Raw genomic sequence first — 24,645 nt, 5'->3', positions numbered from 1 at the left:
CGTCACTCCGCGCGCCAGCCCCGCCCCGTCTGGCCCCGCCCTCACAGCATGGCCGCGGCCCCCGCGGCCCCCGCGGCCCCCGCGGCCCTAATCGGCCTCGCCGGCGCACGGCCGCGCTCCCACAACCGGCCCGGCCGCGCCCCCGCCGTCCCACGGGCCACGCCCCGTCCCTTGCCGACAGCGTTCCCGCAGTTCCCGCAGTGCCCGCCGGTCCCGCCTACGGCCCGCTCTGGCCGCACCCCCGAGGCCCCATCCAGCCCTCAGCCCCGCCCCGGCCCGCGGCGCCATGTCGGGTGAGGGCAGCCGCAGGCCCACACGTGACCCGCCCGGCCGCGGCCGCCTTTAAAGTGCGGCGGGCGGGCGGCGCGGGGAGCGCCCGACAGCAGCCGCAGGTGAGCGGGGCTCGGGAGCGGGGATTCCGTCACTGCCCCAGCGCCCGGAGCTTCCCCCGGCCCGTCTGCCCGCCGGCTGCTCCAGCCGGGCCGTGCTGCCGGCGGGGTTAGCTGAGGTGAAGGGGCCATCGGGCTGCAGTGACCTGCCTGGCTCCGACCCCCTCCCTGGCACTCGGGATCGCAGGTGCTGCTCCTCGCCTTCTTCCCCGGCTGCCGGGCTCACTACGGCCCTTCCCCCTTGGCTGTCCCGTGTCCCCTCAGCTGTTCCGGCGGTGGATGCAGCCACGGGCCCCTGGGTTGCCCGCCTGGCCTCAGCCTGATGCCGTGGCCCTGGAGCGGCGCCGTGCAGCCTGTGCCCCCTGTGAGAAGTGTGCATCTGCTGCAGCCGAGTTTAGTCTGGAGGGTAAAACTGAGCTTAGGGGAATGCAGACTCCACGCTCTGTGTGTCGGTGTCAGCTCAGGGCTGGAAGGTGTTGGAATACCACCAACATCATAAAAATACAGCAGGTACATCCATGGTAAGCATCAGAAGTGTGCTGAGCCACGGATGTTTGAGCTCTGCAGCGTGACAAAGACAGGAGCAGGAGTGTTGACAGGTGTTACAAATGGTCTTACTTTACTGCTGTTGTCATTGTTTAGGCTTATCTTTTTTTCTCTTTGCAATAACTAGAAGTATCTGCCAGCAAATCTGTGATGCGTATCACGGTAAGGAAATTGTTCCAAATGCTGCCTGTAGACAAAAATCTAAGTGTTCCTTTTTCATGTCTTCATGATTTGACATTGCTAGTAAAGTAAGGAGCTTTGCTCAACAGCCAATCTCATTTTATAGAAACATAGAGACCTGAACCCTTTTTCCATGTGATGGGTGTTAAAATCTCAAATCAAAAAACAAAGCTCCTTTGATTTGCCTGCAGTGCTGTGCCATGCTTGCTAGGATTGCAATGTTGGGAGCTGGCAGCATGTGATTGTGAGCTGTTAGCTTGATCAACGTGTGCTTGGGAATAATTCTCCCAGATTAGTGCATGTGGCTGTCAGGCAAAGTCCTCTGAGCTTAGTCAGGGCTGTGACTGTGCACCTAGTTGGGTTTGCTTCACTTGTCAGTAGGTCTGTGGTGTTGATTTTTACTGCAGCTGCTATGTTGGTACACAGGAGATCTAAAGCTCCCAGTTCCTCTTGGAACAGAAAGCCTGCGCTTCTTTCTCACATCTCCTGCCAGCTGGACAGGTTCCTCAGGTGATAAAACTAGACTTTCTCTCAAAGGGTTTTGCTTGATTGGCAGCTCGAGTGTAAACAGTAGAAGATGAGCTCAAAGTCTTCTTGGCTGAACTAAACCCACAGACCTTATGATAAGGACTGAGAGTGTGGTGGTTCACGCAACTGCTTCCTCCAAAACAGACTCCAAAGTTATGTAATACTTGGACATGCTGCTTCCCAGTGAGAATTTTAAATTTTGGCAGGTACTAAAGCAAATAACACAGATCCAAATATTGTGGTAGCTCTTCCGTAACCATAATCCCTACCTCATTTTAAAGGCACAGGATGGGACATTTTGCAGAGCTAAGTGGGTTGGGCATCCTAAACCTATTTGTACCACTGACTTGCAGTGCTGTTTTGCTTTCTGTAATGCCAAACAAGCACAGCTGATCTCGCTGCAAGACAGTGAGATGAGGATGGTCCCTGCTGGCCTTGTTTCCAAGCAGCCACAATTGTTGACAAGGGAACAGTGTGGCTGGTAAAGAACTGAGTGTGTGCAATGGGACTGGCATGGGGACAGTTGTCTGTGGAGATGGTGTGTCTTGTGGAGAAGGCTGATGGTTGGAAATGCTGGTGTGAAGCCAGCAAAGAAAACAAAGGACAGTTTGTGGGGACGGCCTGGTCAGAGGGGATTCTGTGCTTTGTTTCTGACATAGCAATAGTTTGTACCTGCCCCGTTAGCACTGACTTTCCTACCTACACTGTAAAGCAGTGCTGCCTTTTGGGAACAAACAGGATGGAAACTCTGAAGATGGATGCAGTCTAAGAAGCAGCTGTAGTAGACAATAAAAATATCTGCTGGTGTGCCTGAAATAGGGGTCTCCTCAAACCAGGTCTCATAAGCTCTTGGAGATCTATTTCACACCCAAGATAGCTCAGCTGCCTTAGAAGGCATAAAATCAGCAGGATGGCTTCTGTGGTAGTGTTGGAAACAAATTTAGGGTTTTAATAAAAGGAAAAATAACAAACTCTTTACAGAGAAAAACCAAATCAGGGCAAGAGGTTCTTGCTCCTGGTAAAACACCTCACAAAAGAGATTTGTTTCTTTGTTCTCTTCTTTTTCTAGTAAATTGCTCAGGGGGAACTTTTAGGCTCCTCTCCAACTAGCTATCCTTAAGTTTGAGGTGAAGTCCCCCAGGTCCTATGAGATGTCTTTTCACCTAATTGAGGAGAGAAACTTCTGGGCTTATTTTCTTTTTAAGGGGACAAAGGATAGTTTTGTCACTCCATTGGGGGCACGTTCCTATGCGTGCCCAGCCCAAGGCTACAGCACTATCTAAATCTAGCACTATCTACAGTCACTATCAGCACTATCTGAACATATGCTTTTTCCTGTGTTTTCTCCAGATTTCCTACTACAGCTTACAGTGAAAGCTGGCAAAAAGTGATGGTGATGAATGTTGGGTCTCAGCATAGGCTTCTTCATTCATCTGCTGCTCACCCCAGCAGTGCCCGCTCCGTGCAGAGACCCACGTACCGACCATCCTCGTTCTGCTCCCCTCTGCAGAGCTCCCACTATGGTTAATGAGACCCAGCATAGCTGCAGTGCCAGCTCCAGCTCCAGGTCTGATGGCGGCAGCAGCAGCGGCAGCGAGAGCTCCAAGGACAACTCGCGCTGCTCCACCCCTGTCCTCGATGCCGACCGGCACGAGCGGCTGCGGGAGAAGATGCGCCGCCGGCAGGAGGCTGGAGACAAGTGGTTCTCCCTGGAGTTCTTCCCTCCACGCACAGCCAACGCTGCTGTCAATCTCATCTCCAGGTGAGGGCTGCAGGGTAGGAGAGGGGAGGTATCTGTGGTGGAGGGCAGGGAAATAGCTAACGAGGCAGGCTCTGCTCCATGCTCTGTCTCCCCTTCCAGGTGACGAAGCAGGTAGTGGGGCTGTGCTTTCCTGCTGAGGAAGGTAATGGACACCAAGTAACTTGTCTTCCTTGGAGGCCCTGAAGAGTTAAGTGTCACGGTGGGATTACTAAGGGGCCAGGTTGTTTCCTCACTCCCATGCCCTGGGAAGATGGAGTAACCCCAATGTCATATTCTGGGTCTGAAGCACAGTGCTGAGGCAGAAAAGTACCTAGTAAAAGCAGAAAATATTCCTTGATGGACAGAGTGCCAAAATCTCTGAAACAGATTCCCATTTCCTTTCAATATTCATCCAGCCACTACAGTTTGTGCCTCTGTACTACAGTTTTAGCCTCTGACATAAGTATCCACATCTGTGTGCTAAATGAAAGCTGATAGATCACAGCAGAGCTAGGAGTTACTCTGGAGCCCCAGGAGCCACCATGGACTTAGCTGGAGGAGAAAAGGGTATTTCATAATTTTTTTTATAATTGCTATAAGCCAATGCCATATATTGAACAGAAGGGCCTGTTCCACCTTGGAGCAGGAGAGAGAAGTCCAGGAAGCCCTGTGGCCTCTACAGTTCAAGCTGGCAACAGAGGGCTGCAGCATAGTCTCCTATCTCAAAAGGAATGGGACTTGCATTGCTGTCTGTCAGAAGGTGTATCAGTCTATTAGAGCAAGCAGGGAGAGAGTCTGTTGTACAGAGATCACCTCCATTGCCTCTTCTTCTATGAAATTGTAAGCGCTTCCCCATACAGCCTTCAAGGATGGCTTTCCTTATTTACATCAGCCACTTGTTAAACTCTTAGTGCAACACTTTTGTGGTCTATCCTGTTGCTGTCATCTGCCTGCTGCTGGCATTCTAGCAGTGAGCAAGATATTCAAGGCACGGGGTGGGGGGATTTAGCTATCTGGTGTAGGCTAACACAGCTTTAAACCCCACAGGTTTGACCACATGGGAGCAGGTGGTCCCCTCTTCGTTGATGTGACGTGGCACCCTGCAGGGGACCCAGGATCTGACAAGGAAACCTCTTCCATGATTATTGCTTACACTGCGGTGAACTACTGTGGCTTGGAGACCATCCTGCACATGACATGCTGCAACCAGACCAAGGATGACATCACAGGGCACCTGCAGAAGGCCAAGCGGCTCGGGCTGAAGAACATCATGGCGCTGCGTGGAGGTGAATCCCTCTGTCCTGTGATGTGTAGTGCAGAGGCTGTGCTGCTCTTGTGTCCAATTCCAGAGTAAAACCAGAGAAGATTTAGAGGCTCCTTCTGCAGGAGTTAAATGCTGAGACTGTGTTTCACCTGAGCCCTTTGTTAGCAGTCCCTTCAGCTCAAGGGCAGACAAAACCAGTCCATAGATAAAACTGCAGATTTGGGAGTTCATCTGTCTTTCTTTTGATACCAGGTTTTACAGAACTACCAGATCTGAGTTCAGCAAACAGTTGGAGAGAGCTGAGGATGTGTTCTCTTTTCAGATCCTTCTGGTGAGGAATGGGAGGAAGAAGTACATGGTTTCAACTATGCTGTTGATCTGGTTAAGCATATTCGCAATGAATTTGATGATTACTTCGACATCTGTGTGGCAGGTAAATGCCTTCTATTGCAGAGTGTGCAGGGTCTGAGAGAGAGAAATCAGCTCAGCAGTCCCTCCCTGAACCTGGGCTGTGACAGTACAATCAGATTGGATACTTCCTAATTTCTGCATGTTGCCCTGACTGCATTTTTAATTTTTTTTCCCCTTCTCCCCATAGGCTACCCCAAGGGTCATCCTGAAGCCGAGAGCTATGAGGCAGACTTGAGGCACCTGAAGGAGAAAGTCTATGCTGGAGCAGACTTCATCATTACACAGCTTTTCTTCCGACCAGAAACCTTTCTCAAGTTCATGAAGGATTGTCAAGCCATTGGCATTACATGCCCCATTATTCCTGGCATCTTCCCTATACAGGTAAAATCTGGTAATTTGGATTTAGGGAGGGAATAAGGATCTAGGATGTTAGGTATTTGTGGGTCAAGGCTTGAGAGAGGTTTGTAAATATCCTCCAGAACATTTCAGGGAAGAGAGACTTATGAATGTAATAAATCTGTTGGTGGTACGCCAAATTAAACTCTTAGGCAGTTAATAACAAGCTGAAAAGGTTTCTTGTGCCCATATGGCAAAAAGGAATGTAAAGGACAGTGGCCTGCAAGTCCTGAGGTCACTAAGTATGCTGGGCTCAGGCAAGGATGTGGGGAAAAATCACCTAAAGTGACATGACCTGGACTGTGTTACCATCCTAGATGAGATGAGGCCTGGGAGTTGATTCCAAGAGCCCCAGTTCAAAATCTCCTGCCACAAAAATCAAGATAGAGTACCTGTGTTAGTGGGATGGCAAAAAAGGGTCTTGGAAAAATTATAATCTGCATCCTCATCCAGGGTTACCACTCCCTGCGCCAGCTGGTGAAGCTCTCCAAGCTGGAAGTGCCCCAGGAGATCAAAGATGTGATTGAACCCATCAAGGACAACGATGCAGCTATCCGGAACTACGGGGTGGAGCTGGCAGTGTCCATGTGCCGGGAGCTGCTGGACAGTGGGATGGTGCACGGGCTCCACTTCTACACCCTCAACCGCGAGGTGGCCACCACTGAGGTCCTGAAGCGCCTGGGCATATGGAATGAGGACCCAAGGTGAGCAGAATGTGTTGGCTTCTCTTAGTTCCACTTTTCTGTCCATCTGTCCATCCATCCATCCCATCTACTGAATGTACAAATAATGGATGGGGGTCACCATGATATGTTCTGAAAAATCCCTTCACCAGGATTTTTCTTCTGAGAAGCCTCAGGAAGCCTCATGAAGGAAGTGTTAACAGTAATTATCTGATTGTTTGGAATGTGGTCTGGAGGTTGCTTACCAACAGGTGCATGTTTGATTGGTTCCATGTGAATTGTTTTTAGTTAATGGCCAATCACAGCCAGCTGTGTCAGACTCGGAGTCTCATGGGTTTTTATTATCATTCTTGTCTAGCCTTCTGAGGTCTCCTTTCTCTTTTAGTATCATTTTAGTATATAATTTTCTTTTAATATAATATCATAAAATAATAAATCAGCCTTCTGAGAACTTGGAGTCAATTCTCATCTATCACCTCATCCTGGGAACCGTCACAACAGCACTACAACAGATGGGCCAATGCCTCTACTCTCCTTTTCTCCTTTTTTCTTTTTTCTTTTATCACCTTTTGCATTTAGTAGTTCACCCTTCCCGCAGATCTCCAACAAAAGCTGGGAGGAAGAGAGGAGACAGCTAAAGGAGGAATTTGTTTTAGTCAAGTACCTTTAAAGCAGGCATTGTGGTACTTTAAAAATCCAGAGCTTAGAGCTGCCACTTGGAAGAAGCCTGTTTTTGATGCCCATCACAACTCCTTATAGGCCAGGGGTAGGCTCCTGCTGTGGATTTCTAGGGTTCTCTGCAGCTGAGAAAGGGAATATGGACTTCTCTCAGAGTCCACAGGATTCAACACAGACAAGAAGAAGCAAAGGAAGATTGACAGCTGTTTTTTGTTTTTCCTTGAAGAAGCTTCCCAAAGTGCTTTGCCCTTACCTTTTCCAATTTCAGGTGTCAGTCCTGTACCTTAACATTAAATAGACCCTACTGACCATCCTGTGAGGGAACTGAGTAGGAAATATTTTCCATAAAGAAAGAAGAGTTTCCTGTCTTACTTTCTGACAATCAGAACTCTTCACAGCCTCTGTTACCTCTACCCAGGGGCAAATTGAACCACGGGAAAGGCTTCCAGCCTTTAATGGAAAGTCAGCAGAGGAACTGTGTTAACATCTGCTCATCCCATGCAGGAGGCCTCTGCCCTGGGCAGTCAGTGCTCACCCCAAGAGGAGAGTGGAAGATGTCCGGCCGATCTTCTGGGCCTCCAGGCCAAAGAGCTACATCTACCGCACCCAGGAGTGGGATGACTTCCCCAACGGCCGATGGTAAGCTGGCACGTGCTGTGGGGGTCCCAGCTGTGGGGGTACCCATTGTGGGTGTCTCTGGCTCTGGACTGAAGGCACTCAGACAGCAGTTCATGCTCACACTCAGGTGTTTATTATTCCTTATCAGTCAAACAGCCTCACTGCTGGGAGTTCAGCAGCTTTTCATTACAAGGCACAAAATGCCCAACAATCTCTTGGTCCAAGGGCTTGTGAGACTGAACTGTCCAATGAAGAGCTGACACCTGGATTATTTTCCCTTTTAACCCCAGAACTGATCCCACAGAGCTGCAGTGCAGACTTTTCTGCCCAATTCCAAAATGCCACCCAAACCCATGGAGAAGGAGGAAGAAGAGGCATGAAGAAGAAACCCAGGACAGCACCCTGTGCCCTCCACCTTGCTGCCATCCACAACATCCTAAAAATCCCAAACCCTCAATTTCTCACCCAGTGACACACCTGCACTGCTCTCTATAATCTATTTCACAATTTTGTGAGTCCCAGTCTCTCTTGAAGTCTGTGAAACTTTCTCCATGGATGACGGTCAGAGTCAGTGCTGCCCTGGGGGTCAGGGCACCCCAGAGCAGGCACAGAAATATTCCCAGTGCACTGGGTTTCTACAGCGTGCAGGAAGGCAGAGCTGTGGTAGGAAAGCCTGATGTCCTGGGCACACCTGAGGTATCTTTAACAAATGGTCCCCTGCTGCTTGGATTTGAGTTAGGTGAATAGCACCAAGATGTTGAGACTTTTGGTTTCAAGGTGGTTTTGTTGTGTACTTCTCTTGCTGCTTGGCTCTCTTCCTGCATCACCAAATCAGCTCATTTTTCTCAGTGACTCCAGGTCTGTGTCTTCTCCCCTTACAGGGGTAACTCCTCCTCTCCAGCTTTTGGGGAACTGAAGGACTATTACCTCTTTTATCTGAAGAGCAAGTCTCCCCGTGAGGAGCTTCTGAAGATGTGGGGAGAAGAACTGACTAGTGAGGAAAGTGTCTTTGAGGTGTTCACATGTTACATCACTGGAGAACCCAACAGAAATGGGTACAAGGTGAGAGGCCAAGAAGGTCAGTGTGCCACAAATAATAGTGCACATTTTCCTCTTATTCCTGGTACCACATTGTTTTTCTAAAGAAGAATTAGCACTTCTGTATCCAAAAGCATTTCCTGGCACACTGGTTGAAGGGGGGTCCAACAGCCAGAGCTAAAGCTCAGCATAAAAGAAAAGGTGCTACAGTATGACAGGACCAGTATTGATTGAGTTCAGCAGTCATTCTTACTGTTGAGCATGTCCTAACCCTTGAAGCAAACCTGGGAGTTCTCTCCTGAAGCAGGTGTGTTTGAGACTGTTAAGGCACTGCTGAGTTACTTCAGCACCCAGGTGGTACTCAAAGGGTTGTTACACCCATTGTGAGCCATCCTTTCTCCTCATGGTAGGTCACGTGTATGCCCTGGAATGATGACCCTCTTGCTACTGAAACCAACCTTCTGAAGGAGCAGCTGGAGAAGGTCAACAGACGAGGGATCCTGACCATCAACTCCCAGCCAAACATCAATGGCAAGCCATCCACAGACCCCATTGTGGGCTGGGGGCCCAGTGGAGGCTATGTGTTCCAAAAGGTACTGTACTCTGGGCTAGGCACCCAAGAGTTTGACCTACTTTGGTCTCTGTTAGGCTGGGAGGTCCCAGGCTTACATCCACATAATCCTTCTGTCCACACCTTATCTTATTGCATTCTGGGTGAGATAAGGCAAAGCTCTTTTGGTGTCTTAAAAGCCATAATGCCCTCTCTATGGCTGACTTCACAGCTATTTTCCCCCACTTCAAAACATCTATTGAACATCTGTAGAGTTTCATGGTTTTATTCTCTGCAAGTAATTATTGGTAACTTACTTCTAGAGCAGGACTGTGACATTTTGTATATACACACAGGTGCCTGTCCCGTACATCTGATTCAGTGATGCACAAAGCACCCAGATTTCATAAAATGGGAATCAATTAGGTAGTATCTCTACCACCCAGTGTCTCATGGTGATAAATAGATATTTAAAAACTTCCTCTGTCCTTCTGTATGTCAGAGTTCTCCTCAGTTGCCCTCAGCCAATGCACTGTGCTGTTCAGACAATGGTTGTGTTCCTTCCCTGGCCTGCAAACAGTCATGCCTGCCATGCCTGTCTCCCCCTGTCAGGCATTTCAGGCACTAGAGCCTTGTCTAATGGCTGTGATAGGAATATCCCATCAAGGTGAATGCCAGGAAGTAGCTCATACTGGAAGACAAAGCATCCTTGTTCAAAAGGGCTCCAAACCTGGTAAAGCCAGAGACCAGCAGATGGCAAATGCATCTATGTTTTCAAAGGAAGAAATTCCCCTGAGGTGAGGGAAATCCATCATCTCACTGCAATTGCCAGAAACTGGGGGGAGGGGAAGCAGTTGTTGGGGGCAGCCAAGCACAGAATTTGGTTATATAAGCACACGGGGAGAATTGTGAACAAAAGATGAAGACAGGGAGTGGTGTTTGGGAGAGGCCAGCTGAGACCCCAGAGTTCTGCTCTCACCAGGCTGGGCTGCCTTGGCAAGATACTGCTGTAAAATGAACATTAGGCTCAGGCTTCTTCCAAGCATTCTGGTAGCCTGCTTCCTTGTGCAGCAGTTGTGGTAACACTGGAGTTTGTTCCCCCTTGTGGACTTCCATGGATGCAAATCAGGCAGTGTGTAACTTTCTTGAGTGCACTGCTCCTGGGCTGTTCCTCTGCTCTCCTCAGTTATTTTTTTCCCTAGCTCACTTACTACAGTAAATTAGTCTGTGTTTCTGGGGATGAACATACAAGGCAGCCCAGACTCTACAAATGTCATGTTTACCTGTATTTGTCCAGTTCTGTTGTGATTTAAGGCTCTGATTCTCTTTCCCCTTCTCCATCCCTCCCTGCAGGCATACCTAGAGTTCTTCACTTCCAGTGAAATTGTCAGGGCACTGCTCAAAGTGCTGAAGAAGTACGAGTTGAGAGTGAACTACCATATTGTCAATGTCAAGGTAAGGCCATTATTCACAGGACACTTTCCTTTCACCACCTTGGGAGAGACACAAATACCAAATATTCAGACACAAGGGCTGATAAGGGAAGGGAGAGTAAAGCACATCAGCTGTGGTGTGCAGCAGCTGTCTGGTCCCTAAACAAGGAGAGGGTAAATACACTTTTTCCAACTAACTCAATTCTTTCCTCCAGCATTTGCTTCAGAAAAGTTTTCCTTCCTTTGTCAGGGTGAAAATATCACCAATGCTCCAGATCTGCAACCCAATGCTGTCACCTGGGGTATCTTCCCAGGAAGGGAGATCATCCAGCCCACTGTAGTGGATCCTGTAAGCTTCCTCTCCTGGAAGGTGAGTCCTGCCTTCTGTTGGATACCTTGCTGTGATGCCCTGGAAGTTCAGAGTGTCTGGTTTAGTTTTAGTCTCTAACACTCCTCACAGTTGAGGGCTGTTGCTATATTGGCTTGCAGAGGTACAGGTCTTGTTCCTCCTGCTCCCTCAGCTCCAGCAAGAGCTGTTGCCAGACGCAAAGCACCCAGTAACAGGGATTGAGAGCTGCTCCTGTTACTGTACCAGGCCTCAGAGTGCTGGACAGTGGCTCTTCCTCCCTTCTTACACATACAGGGGCAGCATTGAGCCATCCGTTGTACTGCAAACGTGTCTCCTTTCAGCTCTGAGCACTTTCTGCTGACTGGAAAGCACAAGGCTCCTTGCTCAGCTCTTGCCATTTTTACTGTGAAGAAACAAGCTACAGTCTGGCCAGTGAAGTGTAACACTGGGTATCCTAAATTCAGTAACATGAAGATGTCTGACAAGTGCCAATTTTTTGTTGTTCCTGTGGCAGGACGAGGCCTTTGCACTGTGGATCGAGCAATGGGCCAAGCTCTACGAAGAGGAATCGCCCTCCCGCATGATCATCCAGTACATTCATGACAACTATTACTTGGTCAACCTGGTGGACAATGACTTCCCACTAGAAAACTGCCTCTGGCAGGTTGTGGAGGATACTTTTGAGCTGTTGAATGCTCCAATTCAGCAGTGAAAAGTCTTCTAATCTCATACTTCCTCCTCCCATCCACTGACTTCGGGCAAAGCAGCAGCTCCTGTGTTGACAATGAACACACTCCTACACTGTGACCAGGGTGGTTCTCTGATCTACCCACACTTCCTGCTCTTTTGTCCCCAACACTAAGGCTCCCTGAGCCATTCTTACTGAACATTAGCCAGAACTACCTGAACCTCTGAGCTCAGGCTCCAGACTAAGCCCAAAGGCCAGGGTCTGCAGGATGAAGAGCTGCTAATCATGGTTAAGCTAATTACAGTAACAGAAGAACAGGAGATTCTGGTAACTTTCCCCTCTGGTAACTTTCCTGTGCCAGAAATGCTGGCAGGGGAACAGAAACACTCCTGTCATGCAAGGGGATATCAGCAGTTACCAACCTGGAAAAGAAGGTCAAATTGCTTTTATATTGCACTCTTAAAATACATTTCACAGTTGATCATCAGGCACTTTTGCACTCACTCCATAAGAAGGTTCAAATTTTATTCCTAACTTTTCTCCTTGTATTTTATTTCCTGTTTTCTTTTTAATAGGACTACAGGAATTTCCATTCTGGATAAGACTAAGTAGGAATCATAGTATTTCCTAGATTTAAATACAATAAAATACATGCATACAAATGTCTCCTTTACTAGGCTCTAGCAGAGACTCTTGTTGTTTGCTAATTAATCACCTGGTACAAGGGAAAACTTTAGGAAAATCAGTTGTTTCTGGGGCAGTTCTGCCTTCACTTTCAATGCATGGCCTGAGTATGGCCCAGGTTCCGTGGCAGAGTGGAGAAAGTGTAAATCCTAGAATTTACCAAAAATAAGCAGCTACACTATTTAGCTCAATTCTGTAAGGTCAGGAATTCTTTTCCAATGCCTGTAGGGCAAGATAGGTTATCTTTCCTGAGTAAGCTTATCTTTCCTGACCTAATGACTCTTAACAGCCTTAGGCCCCAAGGCATTGGAGTAAAGGGTTGGGGAAGCTGAGGCTGCTTTGTGTACTTAACAATCCTGCAAAGCTGCCACAGGCTAGGAAAACTACCTTGGAGTAGTTCCCAGTGGGATTTCAAGATCCCTGCCATGCTGTGAGCATCTCTTTGAAACAAACAAGGAGGAAAAGCCTTTTCCAGATTGTTCAGACCCTCTTGTTACAGCTGAGAGCGGGCTCATATATCCAGGGTAATTACAAGGCATCAATCATAGAGGCAAGTAATGGGAAGGCTGGGGATCAGACACGCCTGTCTAGCCTCAGCAAAGCTTTTGGTGCTCAGCTGTTCCCAGCAGGTTCCTTCATACCTTGCCCATTCAGCACAGAAATGAACCAGCAGGAAGCAGTCAGGAGGTTGGCCACCCACTGAAAGGCTTAATGAAGAGCTGATGGACCTAGACAGGGGGAGGAGGTGGGAGCCATGTGGAAATCTGCCCCCCTTCCAGGGTAAAAGCCAAATCTAAAAATAAAGAGCTGTGTTTGCATCTACCCAATCCAGACTTCGAAATCAAAAGGATCCAGCACCCACAAATTCCTGCTCATCTCTAAGGCTGTATTTGCATACTCCCCCCCTTGACACCAAGCTCCTGGCCAGGGAAAAAACACTGAGTAAAAGGAAAGCCTGTAAGGCTTTTTCATCCTTTAATCAGAACTCCAGCAAAAGCATGGTCCAGAGAAGAAGAGAATGCAACCTTACAACTGTAAGTAACTTCTCTGTTTCTATTGCTCTGTTTGTGTTGTAAGATACAAGTCCTTTTAAGAGAACCTTTAACTAGGTACAATCTCTTCCTGGTTGTTCTTTGGCTGTCATCCTTCTGACTGGCAGCACTGCTTTTACTGTAAGAGCAGAGTATTCTTTTTTGACAGCACAGGACCACCTCCTTGTTGTGACAGGAGCTGTATCCTCCACGTGTCCTGAATTGAGCAGCAGCTGCAGGCAGGCCCTTCCATTCAGCAGGATCCTTTGTCCTTACACTGGAATGCTGTGAGCTGCCACCACCTCCCAAAGGCCTGAAAGAGGAAAGTACAAATCAAACACTCGGGTTACCCTTGAGGGGCTACAGCCATTCTTACAGAACCCACAAACATGGCTTTCCTTCTAGCAGTAGCTCTGCCAGCTGCCTTACCCTTCATTCAAAAGCCTTCCCTGTCTCTCCTGGAGCCAACATGGGGCATGCAGAGTACAAATGAATGTGAGACATGAAAGACCAATGCCCTCTAATTTCAGTAGCTGCTCCTGTATCCTTAAAGGAGGCCCTAATCCTGCATGAATCTTCAGGAGGCAGGCAGAGGAGCAATTGGATATGAGTTCTAAGGCTTTGCCTGCTCACTCAAATTCATAGTGATTTGCTTGCCCCTGGGTGCAAGTCAGCAGAGTCCTCCTGCACCAAAGTGGAGCCTGTTTCTTCCCTGAGTGGGGTCTCATGAGGCAGGGGATTAGGGGATTAACATCACTAATAACAGGGAAGGGGGCACATGTCAAGGAAATTGACTCCTGACACAAAGCTTTGAAAAACACCCATAGATGAACCCATGTTAAGCTGGAAGCTTTTCTCCTTTTTTACTGGCAAGTCCCATTCCTTGATGTATTCAATTTCTCCCTAAGCAAGTGCATTGTGCAGGGAGAGAGATACAGGGAACACCAGTTGTCCCTTTGGGGTGCTTTTTGTATCACTGAGGTCCACTCGACTGAAGAAGGCATAAATGCTTACCTGAGACAGGAGGCTCCTGGCTTCCTCCTTCAAAAGATTCTGCACCACACAGCTTTGCAAATATCTTTGTCTCCACACCCTCCAGGCCTTTTCTATCAGCCGCTGCTGGTCCTGCCAGGAAAAGAGGCAGCACACAGATTAACTGGGCTCTGGCAGGCAAATTACCTCACTTCCCTCCAGTCCCACCTTGTTCCAGTTGCTTTCCTGAGTCCCTCTTAAAAGACTTTGCACTGGTAACAAACCAGAGAGGACTAATAGCAGAGCTCTTGCTGAGCTACTCTCTCCAGCCCAGCGTGGCTGTCCCAGTACCCTGGGGAGAGGACAATGCCCCCCTGTGCTCCAGCACAGCTCCTCAGTGACTATGGATATGATCACACTACACAGGCATCATCTTGTTACCTGGGCAGGCCAGAGCACAGCTCACACAGCTAATGCCCTGGAACCAGGCAGAACACAGGTATAAAGAGAAGGGGAAGCCAAATGACAGCTCTTGGTAAACTGTGGACACCAGAGGGATGTATCAGGAACACAGGTGAGGACAAAGATTTTAACAACTACTGTGAACTTTTTGTACCGTTTACAGACAATCTAGACAAATCCTGTTTCAGCTTCTCATCTGTAAGGGTAAAACTCCACTAAATCTGTGGATATGCCAGTCTGTCAAGCTGACATTCCAAGAACAATGGAAAAACTAGCCACAGCAGTAAAACAGGATTTTTGGTGCATACTGGTATTTGTTAAACCCCCAGGTGTCATCTCCCAGGATGTATGTGAGGCTACAGGCAGAGCAGGCTTGCCCAGTAACACCCATCACTGCCACCCCCATGGCACTGGACACTCACCAGCACCTGAGCCAGTATCACCACCCTGCTGGCTTCCCTCCACTGATGCCATCCCCTTGCCAGACAGAGCAGTTTCCTATCATGCTGGCACCGGCGCAGTACCGCTGTGTGATGCCACCTCTTCAGGTATCTCCTCCTGCAGGCAAAAGAAGCAAATAAGCTTTACCAGCCATACACAGGAGCCCTTCCCTGATGGTATCAGCAAGAGGAAGCCGGGAGCCCTGCACTCCACTCACCCAAGTGACTTCTTAGCCCACTCCTCCAAGTCCACCTCTGCTGCGTTCTCCTGGATCTTCGCATGTGCATGAGAGGGTCCTACCACATCAGGTCTCTCCAGCAACCTCTCAGCCCTGTTTTGGCTCCTGTAGATCACCAGCCAGCGCTGAATGGCACTGGGAAAATGTCCAGTTGGTGCTGAATCTTCTTCTCTGCCTCTTCTGCTTTCTAAGAAATAAAAGAGGAATCACACAGGAGCTAACCTTGGAGCTAGAGAGGGAGACATCAGAGCTGCCAAGAGCGCTTAGTCCTTCAACTCCTGAACACAGAAGAAATCAACTGAGTTTGATTGCCATGAGCTCCTGCTCCACAGAGGAATCCCAGTCATTAAGCTGGTAAACACCAATCCCCTTTCCCTCACACTCCCCACATGTGTGTGTGAAAGGAAGAGAGGAGGGAGAATCTTCTTACTTGTGGGCCAAGAGAGGGACATCTTTCTGCTTTTCCTGACACCTATGAGGGTACTGCGCTGCCGTAAGCACTGGGAAAAGGCAGCTGCTCTGGTCCAGTAGTTGCAGGCCTGCAAACAGAAATAACACAGCTGCAGCCAAGAGTAAACACAATGCACACAGCACTCACACAACCCAGAGAGGCAGACTCACAGCTCTGCAGGTAGCTTAATGTGCTAGACCCCAGGCTGGAAACTGCACAGATGAGATCCCAGCAGGACTGATTCAGCCCTTCCAAATCAATGGACCTCTTTGTAGTTTGCTAGCTGTGAGTCTTTTGAAAAAAGCTGCAACTCTGGCAGCTCACTCTGCTCTGCGGGGACAGTGATTATCCCATCTTATCTTTGAGCAGAGAGGAAGGAGTGCTCTCATCTCTCTGGTCAAAATGTCCCCTTTCCTTATTGCTGTGCTCCATATGGTTGCTGCAATCAGTGCCAGATTATGGTGATGAAGTTGTGTGCACAGTTGGTGAAGAATTTCACAGCAGGGACTAAGCAGTCACCACAAATCAAACCAGGTTTTTATACAAGCCCTGTCACACTATCTCAGTGCCTCATGACTCACTGAGTTAATAATAACTGTCTCATAGGGACCTTTATCTTCTCATTCTTAGGGAGCTTTATCTTCTCTTACTTGTTTGACAGTAGCCACAGATCCCAGGCGCAGGGCTTGCTGTCCTCTTGCAGCCACTCGCCAGCGGTGACAGGCTTTACCTGGAGAGGGCTCCTGCCACTTGTGGTTTCTCCCTCCTGGCACTTGTTCAGCTCTCCAGAGTTTGTCCCTCCACTTAATGAAGCTCCCAACCAGGAGACGGTGCTCTCTGACTCTTTTAAAATAGGAGAGGGCTTCATGCTGCCTTAGTTTACATGCAGTGACCTGGGCCCAAGCGACAAGGCACCTGAAAAACAGTTCCAAGCACATAAAAGAAACAGATGCCTGAAATAACAATTCCATGTCAGACCAAATTTCACCTTCTCACCTGCCCTGCAGCATCCCACATAAATGGCCAAAGCAAGCCAAAGAGCATCCAACAAGAAGAAAGCCTGTTCCTATTATTCCTGCAATAAAGATTTATGCATTGACCTCTATGCTACGTGTTCTTCCAGTGCCTCATCTCTGGGAGGTGCAAGTTCAGACTCTTGAAATATCTTTCTGCTGAAAACCTGCCCTCATTTTACTTCAAGTTCCCAGCACTGTTACCTGTCACCTACTCAAGAGACTCTGCTTCCCTCTGGCCATTTTAGCATTTCCTCCTATTCAAAGGCCTCTGCAAACTGAATCCAATCTTATACTACTCTTTTCCTCTGCCTACAAAACAAATTCTTTTCCTAGGCTGCCTTGCCAGTACACATACTTGGTCCCCCACACACACACAAAAAAAAAAAAAAAATTAATAAGCCAGTCTTCAGTCTATCTCTGTGCTACCAGCTGACCAGAAAGATGGTGCTTGATGAAGGCTTTTTCATTTTTCCATTATGGGATGAGAGTAAAACTGTTAAAATCTCCTTCAGCATGGAACCCAGCAGATTCCTGAAGCCTGCTTGCAGCATTTATGACAGCCACTTGCTGTCAAGATTCAGATTTTGTTTCTTGGCTGTCACAAACTAAGGCCCTGTGTATGTGGGATGTACAACTAGAATCTTTACAAAGACAATTTTATTCCAAAAAGTCAACAACTTCAGGAGTTACTATAATCAGCACTGTAAATCTGCACCCACAATAATCTCTCTGTATCTCACAGGCTGATGCACAGGAGGCCAGTCTTCCTCTGCAAGCAGAGAATGCAATCTGCTTTTAATTCTGGCTTATCCTTTTGGCTCCTTGTTCCATTTGTACCTTCATTATGCAAATCACCCCACTGCACCATAGGGCAGAGGTGTGAATATTCTGTGCCTGGCAGGCTTTCTGGAAGATCAAAAGAAACTGTTCCAGGTTATCCCAGCACAAAAAATGCCCCCCTCAAAAGAGAGAGAGCTCATCCAAGTGAGAAATTAGAAGCACTCTCATCAAAGGAGACTCAGGAGGAAGATTAAAGGTGGAGACATACTCAACAGGAAGGAGCAACATTAAGGGCTTCTCCTGAATACAATTCCCATGAGGGAGCCACGCAGATAGATCTGCAGAGGAAAATGAATTGGGTGGGGTAAGTGCAGAGTCTGAACATCACAGCACCCAAGTTTTACTGGGTTTTTAGCTGCTCTTTCCTCTGCAGATCTTTGAGTCCTCTCAGTCTGAAGCTTCAATTCAAAAGAAAACCTGATAGGGCCACACTGCACTTCTCATACCTTAAATGAACCCTTGGCATAAATAATCTTATTCATTCTTATCCTCCTGAATTATTTTAGAGAAACACTTCAGCAATCCTGGTTCACTACAGCTGGACACTTCTCTGCACTTCAGGCAGGCTCTGGCCTCATACAACATAAACTACAAACAAAACTGTCTCCAATAAGAAGACCACTGAACACAGTTAAGAGAGGAAAAAATTTAAATTCTTGTGGTTTTGAGACCTGTAAACATAAGATTCAAAGACAGACTACAGCTTCACCTATATTGTAATAACATCAAGATGAGTTGAATATCATGATTCTCCCTTCATAAGCTTTATACTGCCTTGCTCCAGGAACAAATCAATCTCAATTTTTCACATTAAATTAAAATCAACACACTGTGTCCAGAATCCTAAAAGACTAACTTTGTAAACATCAGATCTCTGGAAGCTCTCTGCCCATTATTCCTTTCAGCAAATACTGAAATGCAAATAAGGCTTTCAAAGTTTAAACTGCACAAATTTGCTGGCATTTCTCCCTTGCTTGGTGCACAAATACCACCCTGCATAACTAAGACTGAATACAAGATCTGGAAGGAAAAGAATTTCTGAATGGGAAAAATGAAGTGGGGTGTGAGGCTTTAGGTAAGAGACCCCTTAACAGAGACATCCTCAGATAAGTGCTCCTACAGAAGCTCCATTTATACATGAGCTATCCCCACTCTGAAATCCAAGCTCTGCTCAGAATACTGGATACTACTACATAAACTGCTCTTCCTGCAGAGCTTCCCTTGGAAATGCTCTCAACGAGCAAGAAACAAACCTGTGCAGGAGAAAACGTTCCCAGAATAACACAGCATATTTCTGCTTCCTTGTTTGGTGATACCATGTCTGCAGGACCAGCCTCTTCTTCTCTTGGCAGCTGTGCCAGGCCCATTGCTGCTGCAGTTCTCCCAGAGCACGCTTCCCTGTGAGAGAGCACACCTCCCTGAGCTCAGCCAGTGAATGTTTCTCCATTGCAGAGTCCAGACAGGAGCAAAGAATACATCTCCTGCAAACACCAAATGGGGCCAAACTTGCTAAGATTCTCTGTCCTCTCTTTAGCAGCTAAAGAGACTTTTCAATTCACCTTGTAGTTTTTTGTCTGCAGGGCAGTCAAATTTTCCCTGCAAGAGATGACAGATTACTTCCACTCTTATCTGCAAGTCAGTTTTCCATTAAAAATTGGGAGTTTTTCTTCCCTGGCACAGTGCAAGTACTTAGAGCATATGGAATTCCTTGAGGGATCAGGATTGTTTAACCACCCCAAAAGACACACTCTGTTCCCAACCTGACTGCTTGGTCTGAGGAGACATGTACAAACTTGGAATGCTGCATGGAAGTCCATTTAACTCCCTAGCACCTAAAATACACTGCTTGAACACTCTTTTGTGCAGGTAGAAGTGTCAAAGGAACATCTTCCCTAATATAAAGCATGACAAAACAGTAGGTCACATGTCCTGCTGATAGCCAGAAGAATGCAGTGACACATGCACCTACTAACTCCTGGTATGTGCCTTTCCAGAGGAGCAGTGCACAGAATTACAGCCAAAAGTGTGACTTTCTCCATCCCAACTATTCCCAGAGCTGCTCTCTGCTACAGAGACAAGTGAGGCAGTGGGATGGGGTAACTCACTTTGACAGCAGGAATGCCAGTGCCACAGAGCATCAGCAGTCATCTGGTGAACATGACACCTGAATCTTCGGTCAACTTCCACTTTCTGGGCCAGCCTCCTTTTCCACAGGCTGAAAGCCATCTGCACACAATGAACTCCATGTTTTAGGGCTGCTGCTGCTTTTTGGTTCTTATTTTCCATGACCCAGTGGTGCCAGCTGAGAAAGGCTCTGAGAAAGACAAAGGTTGCTGCACTGACTGTAGGAACAACTCACACACACCTTTGTAACAGTAAATTTAACAACAAACATACACGAGGAGAGTTTTGGAAACACATCTGATCTGTAAACATCCTTTTCCCATTAAACGTCAGGGGAAATGATGAACAGGACAAGCTGTTCAGAGTAAGGTTTTCTGTCCTGGCTGTGCCAGGCCTGTTGTGCTCTTCAGCTTTGGAATCAGTAGAGAGCAAGGCCAGTTCAGTGGATAGGAAGTTACCAGGACTTGTTATCAGCAGAGCTGGGCTTCCTCTAGTTTGTGAGGCATTCCATCAAACCAGAAATTACTGTGTTCCTACATAGTAATTTTGAAGCTGGAAAAACCCCAAAATAATGGGCTGCAAAACTCCCACTGAAGACAAAATAAAACAGCTGGAGGAAGAATATTTTCTTTTTTTTTCTTTCTTTTTTTAATTAAAGCAAGTGTAAAGCTTTCAAAGCAGAGAGCTTTAGGAAACTTCTGGAAAGCATGATCCCTACCGAGACAGCTGAACGCGCCTGCAGTGCTGCTGGGCCTTCACATGGTGTCGAGTTTGAGCTGACCAGAAAATGAAGCACCTCTGCAGGCAGCACTGCTCTGCTTGCTGCCAGCAACTCTTCACCTCCTTGTCAGAACTGCAGCCCTGTAATCCAGAAAGGCAAAAAAAAAAGGCCTTGAGCTGCTGCTATATCAGTTACTCCACACAGCTTAGCTGTCTCTGCTTGCCACTGTCACTACTGTGATTGCCCAGCTCCATCCCTAACCCATCCACCCCACATGAACAGCCAGACATGAGGGTCTAACACATCCTTTTTAAATCCTTGACACCAGCCCTACTTCCACTCAGCTGACAAATGGTAGGGAAGAGTTACCCTGAGAAAAGCCTCAATCTCCCAAATCTTCTGTTGAAGTGACAACAAAATAGCAGTGAGACCTTCCATATGCTGATATTGAAACTCAAAAGCTCTTTGCTAAATTTGAATATGCTGAAAACACTTGTATATTTACATTTTACACAACACTTTCTAGCCTTACCTCTTCCCATGCAGAGTAACTGGTGAGAGGCTGGGAATTATTATCTGGACTCTGTAGCACTGAAGAGTGAAACTGATTTCCCACAAACCAATTTCTTCTGCAAGACAAAAGTGTTGGGTGAAGAAGGAAAGAAAGAAGAAAATAAAGTCCCCTAGAAGGCTGGTGTGACATGGCATAAAGGATTATCCAGAAGGGGTAATCAAACAAGGGGTCACTCCTACCAGCATTCCAAAAAACCAGTCTCCAACTCACCCAGATGCAGGGAAGGAGCTCTGCAAGCACAGCTCAGCTGGCAGCTCTGTGCACTGGTGGAGTTGAAGGAAAGAACTGTGACATGACATATGTGTGACATCCTCAGCAGTCAGAGGGGAGGAGAAGCCATGCTGGCTGCTGTCACTCAGACTGCATTCCTGCAGGTATGAAGGGAGGAACATGCTGTGAGGTGAGTGTCCTCACAGTGGAAGAACCCAGCTAACAGCTCTGACCACGCCATTTACTCCTTTTTTTATCAAGGATTCAGGCAAATCCGAAATGCATCCAAAGGAGTTGCAGGCCAGCCATGACACCTCTGGAGAGCAAACATGTAAGTGATGGGAAAGTTATTTCTATACTAATAATTTCCATACTGAATCCAGAAAAACATGTCTTTTTATATTGAGAAAAGGGGAAATTAGCATATGCACTGTCTCAGTGAGGAAGCTCTTTATATCTCATCCCTTCCACCTTGCAGCCACAAACAGAAGCAACTGTACAAGGGAAACTCACTAGCTCAGCTTCCCACATCTCTAACTGAAGAATCAGAAAAGGCAGAGAGCATTGACTTTACACCTTTAGGATTTCATTTCAGCTTGAACACCCCACAGATTTAGAACTAAATTTTAAGCACAGTTTGCTGATGACAATATCTTTTTGAAGCAGAAATTTTCCCCTGAAAAATCCCAGCAATTTAATACCTCAAGGCAGTCTAGGCGTACCAAGACCTTCTCACCTTTTCCAATGAGCTTTGAGAGGTCAGAGTAGCTGGTGCACTGCTGTCAAAGCCAGATGATGTTGAGAGGTCCTCAGAAAACAGCCTGGCAAGAGGTTCCTCATTGACAGCTCTATGCAAGTGCTTAGAACTTTGTTCAATTGTCTTCAGCATGAGATACTTTTGGTGCCATAATTTCAGAGTTTTTCTGAGTTTGTTCTGCTCCAAAGTCTGAGAGAAAGAACTGAGACAGAAGGTAGTGAGACAGTAAAGTGAAAGAAGAACACCAGAGGGGATGACTAGCACAGACATGATGGACAATAGGTAGGGTAAAAGGGGCTCTAGCAAAAGGTTCAGAAAATCAAGTGGACACTACTAATGAGGGCAGGGCTCCAGGGACTGGCTCTTCTGTGCACTCACTCAGCCTTGTGATGCTCACACAGCCTTGTCTTCCACAGCAGATATACTCTCTGCAGCTTCAGTTTTTGGCAGAAATCATCAAAAGAATAGACTGTTTTCTCCAGAAACTGTCTCTCTCCAGTCCATGATGTCTGACCTTCATGCCTCTTTGTCACACTCTTGTCAGCTACTGAGCTCATAACTGCTCCTTAACCAGTTACATAAAGGAACAAGAGATTGTCTCAAGGCATTTCAACTCAGCCCAGCCCAACCCTCACATTGCTTCTTTTCAGCAAGGATTAAGAGTTTATGTTTGGTTTATGATGAAGAGCAACAAACTTCCCTGTAGCTTCATTGACACACCCAGAACCAGTCCTCTGCCCACGCTGCTTTGCTCATACCCTGTATCATCTCAGCCCCTCTGTTTTCAAGCTGTTTTCAGGCTGTTTTCAGGGTACAAGAAGAGGAAGGAGCCTAAGCACCTCTAAAGCTCAGATTCTGCATAGACCCCAAACTGCTCACCATAATGCTGCCTCCATCGTAGGAGGAAGAGGTTCACCACTGCCAGCTTGTCACCTCCTCTGACCTGCAGCATCTCAACCCACTGCTGGAAGTGCTTCCTCAGTGATACTGCTCTGAGATGGGCCAGGTTGCACCTGTCAAGTGCCTTCTGCTCAACAGTCTCCTTCCATGTACTGAAGCACCTGAAAATACCAAAGGAAAAGGCTGAAAAACACTTATACAAGCTTGTGTGTCTGTCAAGCTTATGTTATGTGAGACTAGGTTTAGTTCAGGAAAGACAGACACAAGCTGTCCCCTGAGCTTCTATTTGTTTATTTCAGTAAAAAGTCACTGTCACACTTAGAGCACAGCAGCACAGTGGCTGGTCTTGGGTTTGGTCTTTCAGAACATCAAAAGTCAGGACAAAAAAGTTTTGGCAGTGCAAGTCACAAGATCTCTGGCCACAGCAGTTCCTTTTTATGTTTCCACTCCTACCTTCATCTTTATTAACTCCTAAAACAAAAGGATAGATGGCTTTAAGATGGAACAATTATTACTGTTTGGGTTGGCTCTGTTATTTCATGGACTTTCACAGAGAACAGGTTTTTCACATGAAAACCAGATCTCATCAACTCACCGGGAGACCAAGTTTCTTTGGATTTGAGTTGTCAGTCTTAGAATCTCTTTCATTTCCAAGCTTTGAGAATGCCACATCCAGAAAATGTTTCGTAGCTTCTTCTTTTCCAGCAGAGCATGGGCTTCCAAAAGCCTGGCTTCCTCTTTGCTCAGCAGCTCCTTCTGCAGGCGCCACAGTCTGAAAGCTGCTGTGTGGCAGGGCAGGAAGAGATTGACAGGAAGAGAAATAGCAGAAGAACTTCAAATAACTTTGTGTCACACAGCAAGCATTCCCTGGCTTAAATCCAAGCTGCCAGAGGAAGGACACTTAAGGAAGGCAGCTCACATTGCTGGAGCAACACATGCTGCAGCTGAATTCATACAAGGAATGAGGCAAAACTTGTATGACATGGTGAGTGGCCATCCTCCACCATCACACATTCTGGTCCAGCTACTTTTGTCACCATTACATTTTCTGAAAAATCCCTTTGCCCAGGATTTTTCTCCTGGGAAGCTGAGAAGCCTCAGAGAAAAAATGAAAACAATAATTATCTGATTGCTTCTCCTGTGTTTTGCTGCTTTGGAATGTGTTTGGAGATTGTTTCATTGATTCTGCTGTGAGTTGTTTTGACTTAAAGGCCAATCAGTGCCAAGCTGTGTTGGGACTCTGGAAGGAGTCACAAGTTTTCATTAGTATCTTTAACCTTCTGTCTGTATCCTTTCTGTATTCTTTAATATAATATAGTTTATTATTCTTTAATGTAATATAGTATCATAAAATAATAAATCTGCCTTCTAAGAACATGGAGTCAGATTCATCATTCCTTCCATCATCTGAGAGCCACACAAATACAACACACTTGCAGGGTCACATTCTGAAAGAGCTCAAAGCAGCAACTAGACACAAAGAACAAAAACTGGTGAAACAGTGAATACCTCCAAGCTGTTCCAAGGCCATGGAATGTGTGCTTACCAGCCAGCTGCCTCATGTCTCTGATTGCTTCAACTCCCCAGCAGAACTCATCTCCTCTCTGCCTATGACGTAGTTGTGTCCACAGCTCTCCCTCCATCCTGAAAGAGCCACACACATGCCTTAACATCCAACTGTCCAAAGAGGCACTCCCAGAACAGAATCCAGGGCTTTCCTCTCTCTTTTTGT

The 24,645-nt window shown here is 47.1% G+C and overlaps 2 protein-coding genes across 7 annotated transcripts in view; one reads left to right on the top strand and one right to left on the bottom strand.

Annotated features, from left to right (window-relative positions):
* Window positions 1-275: 275 nt before the first annotated feature.
* Window positions 276-12,165, top strand: MTHFR (methylenetetrahydrofolate reductase). Of its 3 annotated transcripts, none has more exons than XM_030232492.2 (12): window positions 276-392; window positions 3,154-3,405; window positions 4,432-4,670; window positions 4,971-5,081; window positions 5,247-5,440; window positions 5,909-6,159; window positions 7,321-7,455; window positions 8,316-8,496; window positions 8,883-9,065; window positions 10,376-10,477; window positions 10,706-10,825; window positions 11,319-12,165. In XM_030232492.2, exons 2-12 carry the CDS (start codon window positions 3,164-3,166, stop codon window positions 11,514-11,516), a joined length of 1,956 nt encoding a protein of 651 aa, XP_030088352.1. In that variant the 5' UTR covers window positions 276-392; window positions 3,154-3,163; the 3' UTR covers window positions 11,517-12,165. The 3 variants fall into 3 exon arrangements, with proteins under 3 accessions (XP_030088352.1, XP_030088351.1, XP_018776009.1); XM_030232491.2 differs by having other exon boundaries at window positions 300-392; window positions 2,994-3,405; XM_018920464.3 differs by lacking the exon at window positions 276-392 and adding an exon at window positions 3,505-3,591 and having other exon boundaries at window positions 3,277-3,405.
* Window positions 12,166-13,119: 954 nt separating this feature from the next.
* The window catches only part of C21H1orf167 (chromosome 21 C1orf167 homolog), a 28,877-nt gene continuing 17,351 nt past the window's right edge, over window positions 13,120-24,645 (bottom strand). For 3 of the 4 annotated variants that reach the window (XM_050982307.1, XM_050982304.1, XM_050982305.1), the window contains 16 exons: window positions 24,460-24,557; window positions 23,509-23,695; window positions 22,893-23,074; window positions 22,392-22,578; window positions 21,993-22,215; window positions 21,257-21,414; window positions 21,005-21,101; window positions 20,470-20,612; window positions 19,733-19,941; window positions 18,881-19,025; window positions 16,422-16,686; window positions 15,751-15,859; window positions 15,300-15,507; window positions 15,064-15,199; window positions 14,222-14,332; window positions 13,120-13,520 (listed from right to left, as the gene is read on the bottom strand). In XM_050982307.1, coding sequence (XP_050838264.1) covers window positions 13,461-13,520; window positions 14,222-14,332; window positions 15,064-15,199; window positions 15,300-15,507; window positions 15,751-15,859; window positions 16,422-16,686; window positions 18,881-19,025; window positions 19,733-19,941; window positions 20,470-20,612; window positions 21,005-21,101; window positions 21,257-21,414; window positions 21,993-22,215; window positions 22,392-22,578; window positions 22,893-23,074; window positions 23,509-23,695; window positions 24,460-24,557 — 2,518 coding nt within the window. In that variant the 3' untranslated portion in view covers window positions 13,120-13,460. The remainder of the gene's footprint in view (window positions 13,521-14,221; window positions 14,333-15,063; window positions 15,200-15,299; window positions 15,508-15,750; window positions 15,860-16,421; window positions 16,687-18,880; window positions 19,026-19,732; window positions 19,942-20,469; window positions 20,613-21,004; window positions 21,102-21,256; window positions 21,415-21,992; window positions 22,216-22,391; window positions 22,579-22,892; window positions 23,075-23,508; window positions 23,696-24,459; window positions 24,558-24,645) is intronic. The other variant, XM_050982306.1, reaches the window with a different exon arrangement.

This window comes from Serinus canaria, chromosome 21, assembly GCF_022539315.1.
Source record: "Serinus canaria isolate serCan28SL12 chromosome 21, serCan2020, whole genome shotgun sequence".
In the NCBI taxonomy this organism is placed as follows: Eukaryota; Metazoa; Chordata; class Aves; order Passeriformes; family Fringillidae; genus Serinus; species Serinus canaria.
Note: the sequence above shows the minus strand (reverse complement) of the source record. Positions and strands in the feature narration are given on the sequence as shown.